The 12227-nt window shown below is 32.2% G+C and overlaps 1 protein-coding gene across 1 annotated transcript in view; it reads left to right on the top strand.

Annotated features, from left to right (window-relative positions):
* Positions 1–11821, top strand: part of LOC128987434 (out at first protein-like) — a 28924-nt gene extending 17103 nt beyond the window's left edge. Inside the window, exons 2-5 of the mRNA XM_054408276.1 lie at positions 5290–5403; positions 5918–6052; positions 7592–7775; positions 8586–11821. Coding sequence (XP_054264251.1) covers positions 5290–5403; positions 5918–6052; positions 7592–7775; positions 8586–8854 — 702 coding nt within the window. The 3' untranslated portion in view covers positions 8855–11821. The remainder of the gene's footprint in view (positions 1–5289; positions 5404–5917; positions 6053–7591; positions 7776–8585) is intronic.
* The last annotated feature ends 406 nt before the right edge of the window (positions 11822–12227 follow it).

Below are 12227 nucleotides of genomic sequence, written 5' to 3'. Positions count from 1 at the left end.
AATAGTCAAATTTGTTGTCGTGTTGTCATATTCATGGTTAATTAGATATTCATTAATTGGCAGATGACTCGTTGTAATTTTCCAGAACCCCTGGTGTACACACATAATTAAAATCATAATTTTACATTTTTACCTTATTTGCCATATCCAATTTTTGCCATATTTTATAATTATTACTAAATTAATGTTTAAAATTATGTTGTTTCTTGTCTCAGGATTACTGTTTTAGATTATAAAAGGTATAATGTTACCTGGATCTGCCAAAGTAATCCAAATGCTGTCTAACGACTACGCGTTTCGAAGCAGTATAAGCTTCATCTTCAGGTCGTCCCTAGTCTCCCTAGTTGTCATGTACAAAAATGATTATAATACTAAGGTTTTAGATTTTATCAACAAAAACAACTTAGAGAGACTCAACAAAGATCCGACAACCAAGTTTACAAAAACCTTAAATACTGCTCTAAATAAAAGTTTAACGCTATTCACCGATACAGAAATCAGGAGACCCATCAACGCCAAAGCACCACAACTCAAAGGTTTACCGAAATTGCATAAAGATAAAATTCCCATTCGCCCTCTAGTAAATTATATGCCAGCACCCAGCTACCAAGTCGCTAAAGGCCTAGAAAGGATAATTAAGCAACAAATTATTTTACCTAACAGTCATAGTCTAATTAATAGTATGGATTTAATTCACAAAACTAGTAACACTGAAATCAAACCTAGATATACACTGGCATCGCTGGACATAGTTAATTTGTACACAAATGTACCCCTGGCATATACAATCAATATCCTAGAAGACAATCTAAAGAGCAATTCTAATCTTAGTGAGGAAGCCATTAATGAACTCATCGCATTAACAAAAATAGTAACCCAACAGAACTACTTCGCCTTTAACAATGAATATTATATACAAAACGATGGACTAGCAATGGGATCCCCACTTTCAGGAATCCTAGCTGAAATATATCTGAACAGTTTCGAAAACAATAACATATGGACAGATAACAACCGCTACAAAGATAAGATTGTATTTTACCACCGATATGTTGATGACATCGCAATCCTGTATGATGGCAACGTAAGACAACTAGAGATATTTACTAAGTATTTGAATAAAATAAACCCTAGCCTACAGTTTACCATAGAATTGGAAAGCAACGACAGGTTAAACTTTCTTGACATAACACTAATTAAAACAGAAAAATCGTTTGAATTTGATATTTACAGAAAACCTACGCTAACCGACACAACCATCCATGAAACTTCACACCATCCTACAACACAAAAAATGGCAGCTTATATTAGTTTCGTTCACCGATTACTCACCGTTCCATTAAGCCAAGATAATTTTAACAAAGAATTAAACACGATAAAATACATTGCCCAAAGAAATGGGTTTAAAACCGCCATGATCGATAAACTTGTCAAAAACCAATTAAAGAAAAAAGCCGATATTAACAGAGTAGGTGGCCAAATTGACAAAATCTTTGTAACATCAGAGTATGGTACAAGGCTGCCGAATATACTGAAACACGAACTAAAAAAGAAGAACATCGGGGTAGCGTTTAGAACTTCGAACAAACTACAACGATTAGGTACTTAATCCTTCGTCCAGTAATAGTCTAGAAACAGGTGAAAAAACTGGAGTTTACAGATTATCCTGTGATGATTGCAATAGTTTTTATATAGGACAAACCGGCCGTGCTTTCAAAACCAGATTCAAAGAACACCTTCCAAAAGCAAAAAATCATTTAAAATCCAATTATGCAGCCCATCTCATTAACGAAAATCATAACTATACAAATTTTGAAACAAATATGACACCCCTACATTTTTGCACAAAAGGAAGCTTCATGAACGCCATAGAAGAGTACGAAATATACAAAGCAACAAAAAGCCATAGTTATGATCTATTAAACGACAAACTAAATTTCCAGTCAAACGCATTGTATGATACTGTAATAGCTAACCAGGAACAGCTGACCGGCAAGGGACAAAGTTCACGGGACCAACGCTCACCGCCGCAGTCATGACTAACCTGTCTAAGTGCGCGCACGCGGTTCGTAGGCCTACAGTAACTATTCTCCGTCCATGTATGTGTAAAAATTATATTTATTTGACGACCTCTCATGAGTGAAATGTGTTCTTGACGACCTGAAGATGAAGCTTATACTGCTTCGAAACGCGTAGTCGTTAGACAGCATTTGGATTACTTTGGCAGATCCAGGTAACATTATACCTTTTATAATTTAAAATTATGTAACATTCCAAAAATAATAGAAGATTAGTTCTGGAATGTAGCTCTAAGGAATTACACTTGAGTTTTGTAATTTGGTATATAAAATTAAGATTAAGGAATTGGGGGGAGGAACAAATATGAAAAAAAAACATCAACATTTAGCAACTTTATGGAATGCAAATTTTGGAGTATTACCTAACTAACGTATATTTTAATTTAATTTGTATTTTTTTATTTCTTAAAACATTAATGGACTGAATGCAGTTCTTTTGATAGTGTTATTAAAGGAACATCATCACAGTCCAGTCCATACGCTATGTTCAGAGTCTACTGTTGCATGTCTTATCCCAGTAGACTTGACCTCGTCTTGGCTTTAGCGTAATTTGTAGGTTTTAGCGAATTTCCCATTTAGGGAATAAGCTATTACCGTAGTACTCATGGTAAGACCTGGACCCGAGACCGATTTCCTTTTTAGTTTTTTGGTCCGTCAACAAAAACATCTGTTTAAATTCATATTATATATACTTTTTACCAATACTTTAAAATTGGATGAAATATAGTGGGGATTAGTGTGTATATATATATAACATGTTTTATCAGTTAGAAAGCTTCCAATCGATTTTACAAGTTGTAATAACACTGAAAGGTAGGAGTTGTATTCCACATGTGTGAAAGCTTCTCTTGTCGATGTCAAGGACTGAAGTCTGTTTGTAGAAGACTCAAATTGTGTCATTCGTCAATACTCGGAGTGACAAATGTGAATAAACCATGAGTTGACTCTACAATACTTCAATCACTGACAGTTGTATTGATCAGTAAACAAACTAGGCCTATTATAGGAATCACATTGCCTATTAGGACTTAGTTACACAAAACTAAATATTGCTTTAACTTCATTTATTGTTCTTTTGATTTGTAAATTAAATTGTGTGATTGTCATTTTTGTTTCTTTACTTGGCGTTTACTAACTGGTCGCTGAAGTTCTAAAGATCATTGATTTTACTAGGAGGCCAAAAAGTCCTTAAGGTCAATGTTTTAAAATTTAAATTGATCAATAAATCAAAGAAAGTTTTTTAGATTGAAATATTAAAGTTATTTAAGTACTTTATACCATTGGTTTCATCCAAAAACTATGAAAAGAAATATAGATTATGTAATCATGTAAATTACCTACATAGCAAAAAACTAAATTTTCACTTATACATCCTAAAATCGCTCGTACCTCTGGTTTCCAAAACTCTAGGAATTTGCGCTATAAAAACAACTCATATGTTTAGATATTAATATTGCGGAATATTCTATACTAGAGGACAGATTTTTTTTATTTAAAGAAAGTGGTGTATACCCAGTATGATACTTTTTGAAACATTCATTTAGGCCTAGTTGGTTTGATTATATTACAATGTCAACACACCACAGATTTGACAGGTAATTAGAATCTACTTTAACAGAATCATAACTCTATTGTAACATGTTAAATATACCCATACAAGGAGCAGAGCATCACATCAGCTTAAGTCGGCAATATGGGTGCAGAGTATGTTCTACTTTAAGGATTATTAGAGCTCTTCCAGAATCCTTCAACTTGAATGTTATTTTAAAGTAAAAATTTTAAATATTAAATCAAGAATTTTGCATCAGTCCTTCTCTGGAATATTGTGTTATATTAAATGCTATTCCTAGTAAAAAAATTTTTCTTCTTCCATTAATATAGGCTGTGTGTACATTTAATTTCTCTGAACTTATTTTAATGGAGATCGCGATTTGTATTATATTTATATTATATATAAATATTACACTTATATTATATTTGTGCCTTATTGCTATTATTTATTAGATAATTCTTTGTTTGTTTTTTACTATTGGTCAATAACTGACACCGGTAGAATTTCATAACATGTTTTATTATATTTAAAATTTGACATTTTTGTTATTTGTATCTAGGAGGTGGTGTAGAACAATTCAAGGGAATATTAGAAAGTGTAGTAATTTGTTTGTAATATTCTAATTAAAATTTAAATTTTTATTCAAACACTACATTTGTTGTGTTATGTTTCACGAGACAACGCACAAACATTTGCATTAGTTCTACCACTTGTCCCGGCAGAGTTTGACCTTTTAGGGTTATCAATATTGCATTAGCCTTAAATTATTGAGGAGCCATATAACTTAAACAGAACTGCCAGTTTGGGAACAAGCTGTAGCTGTAAACTTTAGATGAGTCATCAAACTACAACCTAAATTGTGCGGATATAGTGTTTGGTTACACTGATTATAGAATAGAATCCTTTAAGTACTCTCAGAGATACTGCTATGACGTAAAACTGTAAAACGTCCAATGGTCCGAAAGATCAAGTAAAAAAGAGTTTACTTGAAATTGGTACTAAATACCAGAACAGGTACAGTAGTATGGTAAACCTAAATGGGACTTGAAAGTTGAAAATAAAATGTTCTTGAATAAAACTAATCTGTACATCTTTATTAAAAAACTGGTATAAAAAGATTTAAATATAATTTGATAACCCTAGTATAAATCAGATACATCAATCAATTAGGTATATCAGTTATTTAAGATGGGGACACCACTATGTGCGTATTTTAACCCAAATATGAGTATCGGACGAGTGTAGGATGAGTGACGCCATCTTGTAGTCTTGTTAGTGTCTAAGGCCGACATGTTCCTTCTTTCTGTTTTACATTTTTTTCATCTCTAAAATATATTTTAGCTTATAGTTTATTTGACTACAATCGTTGATATACTTCAATGTTCTCTTGGAGAGGGGTTCAAAATTATTTGAATGGTTTAATTTTTTTCAATAATTTCAAGTTACAAGTAATAAGATTATATCAAAAAACTAGTCTCAGTCCTGACTAATGAAACAGCTTAGTAACAAATCTACATAGATCATCTCGCTCCATTTCTACACTCGTCCTCCACTCATTCATGGGTTTACAATACACACCTAGGTGGTATCCCCACCTCAATAATTAACTATTGCTATTTACCAAGTGTTATTTACCAAGCAGTGTTTGTTCTGTTCCAGGGTGGAGATGTCCTACAAGAGACAATATCTGCCAATGTCAGTGATGACACGGTCTTGCTGGAGTTCCAGAGATCTGACGGAACCTTGGTCACACAACTGGTGGACTTTAGACATGTAAGTTACTGTCAAATGTATTGCTAAGTCCTATTAGTAGCAGTAATAATTCTTCATTTATCAGATCCCTTATTTTGTTAGTTGCAACAAGCTACAGGAAACAGAATGTTTGAAGAAAAAAAAAAACTTTGGCAGACTGGGAACTCTCTGACATGGTCTGATGTTCTGAATGTTGTTTGAACAACTCAACAGTTGCATGACTGATTAACAATTTGTAACTCACGTGATGAGGGACCTGCCTGCCTCACACTGATATTGATCAAAATGTGAAACCCTTCATTGTGCTCACTGTCCGTTTAACTTGTTCTACAAACTGCAGATCAATCTAATGCAGTTTTCTGATGAAGAAGCTATTTAGTTTCATAAACAAAGCTTTTGAAATGTTATTTTGGTAGTATTTTAATTTGGCAAAATTTATACACCATAAGACTAACTCATTTTTATATCGGATTTTGTGAATTATGTAATTTTGTAATTATCGTGTGATTTACAATGAATCGTTACGATGTTTCAGGAGGTGCAGATATTAAAGGCCTTAGTTCTGGGAGAGGAGGAAAGAGGCCAAAGCCAGTATCAGGTCATGTGCTTTGTCAACCACATTGACAAAATGGAGTTTATATCACCTGACGCCATGGCCAAACTAAGACAGGTAACTTATAGTGTGAAATCTAGTAAAGTAAAATGTTATTTATAATTCAAGCCTATGTGGTATGTCTATTGAACCAATATGTTGAAACTGTCCATATAATGTTGCACTTTATTTAAATGACAAAAATATTGATGGAGTAGGCCTATATACACGTATAGAACTTTAACCTTCCATCAGGCGCATCACGGAAGTTACCTCCTGGTCAATAATTTTTTCGTTATAAAAACCATAGTATGTGTATGGCAGGGCTGTGGCCTGATTTACCTCACGAACCTCTTTTGCGGAATCGGTTTTATATTCTCTTACCCCTTTCCCAGTTGTCAGTCGACCTTGGTGGGGGGGAGGGGGTGGTTCGCGTCACTACTGGAAGTAGCTTCCGTTAGCGCCCTGTGTTTGACCTTATTAGGGATACTATAAAATATATGAAAAAGAACTAATTGCGAGATTGTTGGCTAGTGTTCGGAAGACAAGGAACAACATTTAGTAGAAAGAACTAATAATGGTGTGTGAGTTTGGAAACCTTTTTTTTTTCAAGAAAAAGAGCTTTGACAAAATGAGTAGTCCTTCTAATAAATGATTTTTTGCATTAGACAATAGGTGTTTTATTTCAAACACCATTGCATTTTTTTCTACAAAGCTTGGATAAAGTAAGTTATCCTTGAAATAATAATCTTTTTCATAATACCATTAGTGTTTTTATGCCATACACTAATGCAATTTTTGTATAAGAGCTTTAATTTAATGAATTGTCCTTGTACAAAATTATTATTTGTATTAGACCATTTACGTGTTTTTATGCCATAGAGTATTAAAATTTGTTTTCTAATATACGATAGTACTGCATGAGTACAAAAAGTAAATCATTTTTATCCACAACACTTACGTATTTTTATTTTTTACTATACAATTTTCTTTGTAATACCGGTAACTTTAGTAATAGTGTAATAACTCATAATAAATGTGTTTCATAGAGTTTTATCGCTATTAAAATGTTTTTTACTCATCATTGTATAGTTTTTGTACTCCCGGAGGTAACTTCCATGAGCGCCCTTTGGTGTTTGAAAATCAATGCGCCCGACGGAAGGTTAAACAATGGTCAACATTACTATAGAAAAGTTAGCAAGGTTGTATTGGAAATGTCTGGTGTGCAAAATCAGTAGTCTGCTAAAAATAATAACAAATTGTACAAGCGGATTATAAAAATTGTGTCTTGCGATGTTGATGTTGAAGTTGTCGAATTGATGGATTATGTAACTGTAAAAATTCTGCAATTATTTTTCAGATATAATTATAATATGCAATAAATAGAGCTTAATTGTACATATCACCTGATACATTGATCATAAAAGAAATACATATCAAGCTGGTATGTAGTCCTCAAGTGTTAAACCTAAACATTTATTCATAAAAGTATATTAATCTTTTAGTAAGCTTTTTGTCAACGTCTCTAATAGTTTAAATATAAAATTTCCTTTAATAAAGCATTGTCATAGTGATGTTCTTTCTCCAGTTGTTATTTTGTCAAATGTCTCTCCGCAGAAAAACCCTGGCACAGTGCGGACGCCGGAGGAGGACCGGGGCCGGGAGAACATGACTATGGAGCTGTTTGTGGACGTGGCACGTGCCGGAGTCATCTCTAGACACGTGCCGGTGTTGTGTGCCGAGGCCAGCGATGCTACATACACCCGACGTGCCGACATAGACATGTGGAGCCAGCTACCAGGTGAGACTAACAATTCAATTGGTCAACGTAAAAGTAAAAACCGGTTAAAATTGAATTTATGAACTAGTTATTACTTTGACCGCAGTTGAAAAAGATTTCAACAGTTTTGCAAGTGCTTTCAGGCCATATCCTTGTGGTATTTGCTAGCCATTGAAGTATAATAGCTTCTTTGCCAGTGATATACACTGAAGAAATTTTAAAGTAACATTTAACTATAAAGCTAAAGAACAATAACATTTACTTTTTAGACTAGACTTTTAGACAGCATAAATATGTGAATTTTTTTGTTGGTAGGGTTCTTATTTAAACTTTTTTCTGTCACACATACTTTTAGCAAATGTCTTATATAGGGGATAAGCTATTAACCTAGATCTCTTAGTAAGACCTACCCCGGGGCTGATTTACTTGTTTTGTTTTGAGGTACCCATAGCCTAAAAACACTATCAGTTCTAAATTAAACAAGTTATTACTAGTCATTCTATATACATATAATTACATCTGTTAGCTCGATAACTCGAGTAAAGATAATTCAACTTTTATTAAATTTGGTTCAAACGTTTTATGTAATACGGTAGGTTAGTTTAGAATGGGTTTTATCACTTTTAGTCAGTATATGAACATATTAATCTCTAAATTGTAAGTATAGTTCTAATTTTTGAAACAAATAATTACAAATTTTACCGGAACAATTCCATTTACGTTTACATTAGCTTATGCCCTCTTTTTAGATATTTGGAATAATTTAATTTTTTTATGCGTTATATTTCTAAAACAAAATCTTTTTTACAACTTTATTCAAATGTTCTCCAGGTTCCTCTAAAGCGTCGTTGTTGGCAGCAGTGAGAGAATACAACGGTTTGGTGCCTCCACCACAGAGATGTCTAGAGACCCATGCGCCGTGGCAAGCCTGTACTTGTCACCTGGAGCTGTGCATTGGTTGGTACCCCTGCGGCCTCAAGTACTGCAGGGGGGCCAACCCGCGTACAGCCAACTACAGGTGTGGCATCCGCACGTGTCGCAAGTGCAGTCTCTACCTCTACTACGTCCGTCAGAAGCAACTCTGCCTGTGGGATGAATGACCCTCGTAGTAAATGAACACTTCACCGGTGACTGGACGGTTTTGTACTAGTTTCTGTAGACTTTACCTGTAACTGTGAGGTGAGAAAGAATTTATATTTTTTAGTTTGTAATTTTCTACTGATAATCTCTTCCAGGGCCCTGTGAGAGATGTAGTGATTAAGATTTCAACAAGACTTTGAACAAGTTATATTAGCATTAAACATTGAATACACATCTAAAATTGTTGAAAATCTATGATTTCAATTGTTTGTGCTTTGTTTTGTAAATAGTCCTAATAAAGCACAAAAAGTTAAAATCATAGATTTTAAACAGTTTTTGATTTGTATGCAATGTTAAATGCTATTAGAAAGCATTAAAAGCTGTAGTTTTTAAAACTAAAGATTTATGAACTGTTCCAATACGAATTTATGAACAATATTATTTTTGAACAAAATGTTATTCAACGATTACCGAAATGCTCTTTCAAGGTAAATTTTATTTTTGGTCCTAATACACTATTAATATTACTTGCAACTTTGAGTGTTTGTTTTCTTATAAGAAAATGTATAGTTAACAGTTTCTTGCCATATTGTTTAAATATAATTAATATGTTTTAATTTTTATCATTGTTAGTTGTACATTATTAGTTGTAAACTTTGAAATACATATTGTTACATTTACTTTTATAAACTTGTAGCACGTGGAGCGAAAGTAATACCTTGAAGGTAATCTGGTAAAAGGGCTAGCTTTGTGGATCAACAGTCGAGTCAGAGATATTCTCCGGTCTGTTACATAAAACATGTTTCATCCTATCGCATTGATCCTCATAGGTCAGCAGATATTTGATCTCATATTTTCCCAAAGACTCCTGACCCTACCAACCCTCCAAGAAAAACATTAACATCCCTTTGTATATCATCAATTCACCCCTTAGATTTCCAGCAGTGATTTTATTTACTGGAGTTTTCAGCTTTGCATTTGCTACCCAAAGTGAATGTTGTGAGTAACATGTAAAGGAATTGCAATTTTGATATCTCGGTGTAAGCTTTGTGTGGTTTCTTTTTATTGAGGCAACCGTGTTACGTTTGGTCGTAAATTCAATTAGCAATTGCTGGGTATGTTTCGGTGAAACTTTTCAATGTGGACAAATTTATTCTACAATACGTTCGTGTTTGTTTATTTTAATTTCAGATTGAATTTAGGTACATACAAATAATTGCCTATTGCCATTGTAATCTTAGGCTTTACTTTATGAGTTTTTGATATTAAGTATATTATTACTGAATCACATATTGTTTATATATTTTTATGGTAGATTTTATTTTAAAATATCTTTTTGATATTTTAGTTTTAGACAAAAAAAGTAAGTTTACAAACATTTATTTAATCTTTAATTCTCAAAGTCCAAGACGAAGTAACTCTGAAAGTAATTGATGTCTAGAAATGACTGGTGTTTGTTGCCTAGCTATTTTGACATCTAACGCAAACAAATTATTGTTACGAAAAAAAAATTACTGGCATAAATATTTAGTTTTAATTCTTTATCATAATACGTGAAGCAAATAATATATTTATCCTTATTGAATACAGTAGAACCTCAATAACAAGTCTTTAAGTGGGATTATCAAATAAGACCGGTTTGTTGTCAGTTTTGTTGAGGTTTACAATATCATGTAATTAAATATAAAACTGTATAAAATCGCTGGTATTTGAAAATGACACTTGTTATCAAGTGCCACTTGTTATTGAGGGTCTTTTTGTTGAGGTACCACTGTATTAAAATTGCCCTATCCACACAGAGTTTTATATAAATATTTCATATGTGTATTCCGAACTCTATGGGGCCTTAGCTTTATCTAATATAAGTATTTTCTCGTATTGTTGCTATTCCTCATTGTAATGCAGTTATAATGATAATTTAATAAGGCTTAACCTTTTTAAAGTCCTATGTATTGTTTTCAATTTAATTCAACATTATTAATTTTGTTTTTTTAGACTAAGCTTATTTATAAGTTTTATAATACAAATGTATAAAGTAGAGTAAGTTATTGAAACCTATGAATTCTGATATTAACTATGATTTTAACTATCTAGATTTTTATAATAACCTAATTTTCTAATTATTATTTTACTGATAAATGATGCTATTTTCGTAATCGTGCGTGCTAATGTCGAAATTTGGTGCTTCTTGTCCCACCTATCAACCTTATCAGTCTTTTTTATTTAAATATTATACTATTCATGACATTTCCTGTAACGTTTGAGAACTATAATAGAAAAATATTCCTTGCAATAATCTATTATAAATGTGTGTTACAATAAGATACTGCATTGATTATGTTATTTGTTTAGGAGAATTTTATTCAAAAATCCATTTCCGCCTTAATGTAAAGCATATAAATTATTTGATTTATTTTTTTACTGGAAGAATTATATTTATATACATATTCCTATTATGTAAAAAGCAATAAATGTACTTGTTATTTTGATTTGTAAGGATTTCATTTTAAGGAATTATGTTATTTAATGTAATTAGTGCTGAATGTCTTAGTGAAACAAACTATTATAAGGTTTAAACATTTATCTTTTGTGTTGACTTTTGAAATTTCAAATTTTAGTTAAATGGAGATTACATTTTATAATCAAATTGTACATCTTTTAAGACTATCAATATTTTTTGGCTTTGATACTGATGTATGTTTGCCATTTCATGTGCCATGCCAGATAATCTCTAAACTCTGGCCAATAGACCTTTCTGTAATGTTTTTTCATCTATTAAGGCTGTTTATTTTTTCTCTGAAGCCATTTCGTCTGTGCCATAGTTACAGCGTGTCCGCTTGGTTCTTGTATACGCCTTAACCCAACTATGTTAGCTGCCTGTATTTATAGCCTTTTTTGTTAACTCCTACCAATTCCTACATTGTATGTGTCTGTAATGCGACTTTTGCGCTCTAGTTTTGTATGAAACTAATAAACTGAAATTTTATGATAAATGTGTCTTGTATTTGATTTTAACTTCCGTATAGGCTAACCTAAATTTTACAAAGCCATAGCCCTGCCATCTTCTTAAGAAGTAAAAAAAATTAATTAATAAAAAAAATCTTTTTAAGTAGTATTTTAAATAGGTTTCAAAATACAAAAAATATTTTTTTAAATCAATTTTTTTTAACCAACCAAAAACGTAATTAATATTAAAACCCCTATATTTAACAAATAAGTATTATTTCTTTGGAGTTAAATTCATCTTTCATCTTTCCTGTTCACATCGATATCAATTATCAGTATTCTGAAAAGCTGTTCTGCCATGTCTCTTAGTGTATTGGAGACTGTTTTTGACTTTTCTACTTTAATTTAAGCTGTAAAGTATTTTGATGAAACCCATTATATTTTGTT

Source organism: Macrosteles quadrilineatus, unplaced genomic scaffold, assembly GCF_028750875.1.
Source record: "Macrosteles quadrilineatus isolate MER2022 unplaced genomic scaffold, UCM_ALF_1.0 Scaffold_2__2_contigs__length_208266976, whole genome shotgun sequence".
NCBI classification, from domain to species: domain Eukaryota; kingdom Metazoa; phylum Arthropoda; class Insecta; order Hemiptera; family Cicadellidae; genus Macrosteles; species Macrosteles quadrilineatus.
This window is presented reverse-complemented; position numbering and strand designations above follow the sequence as displayed.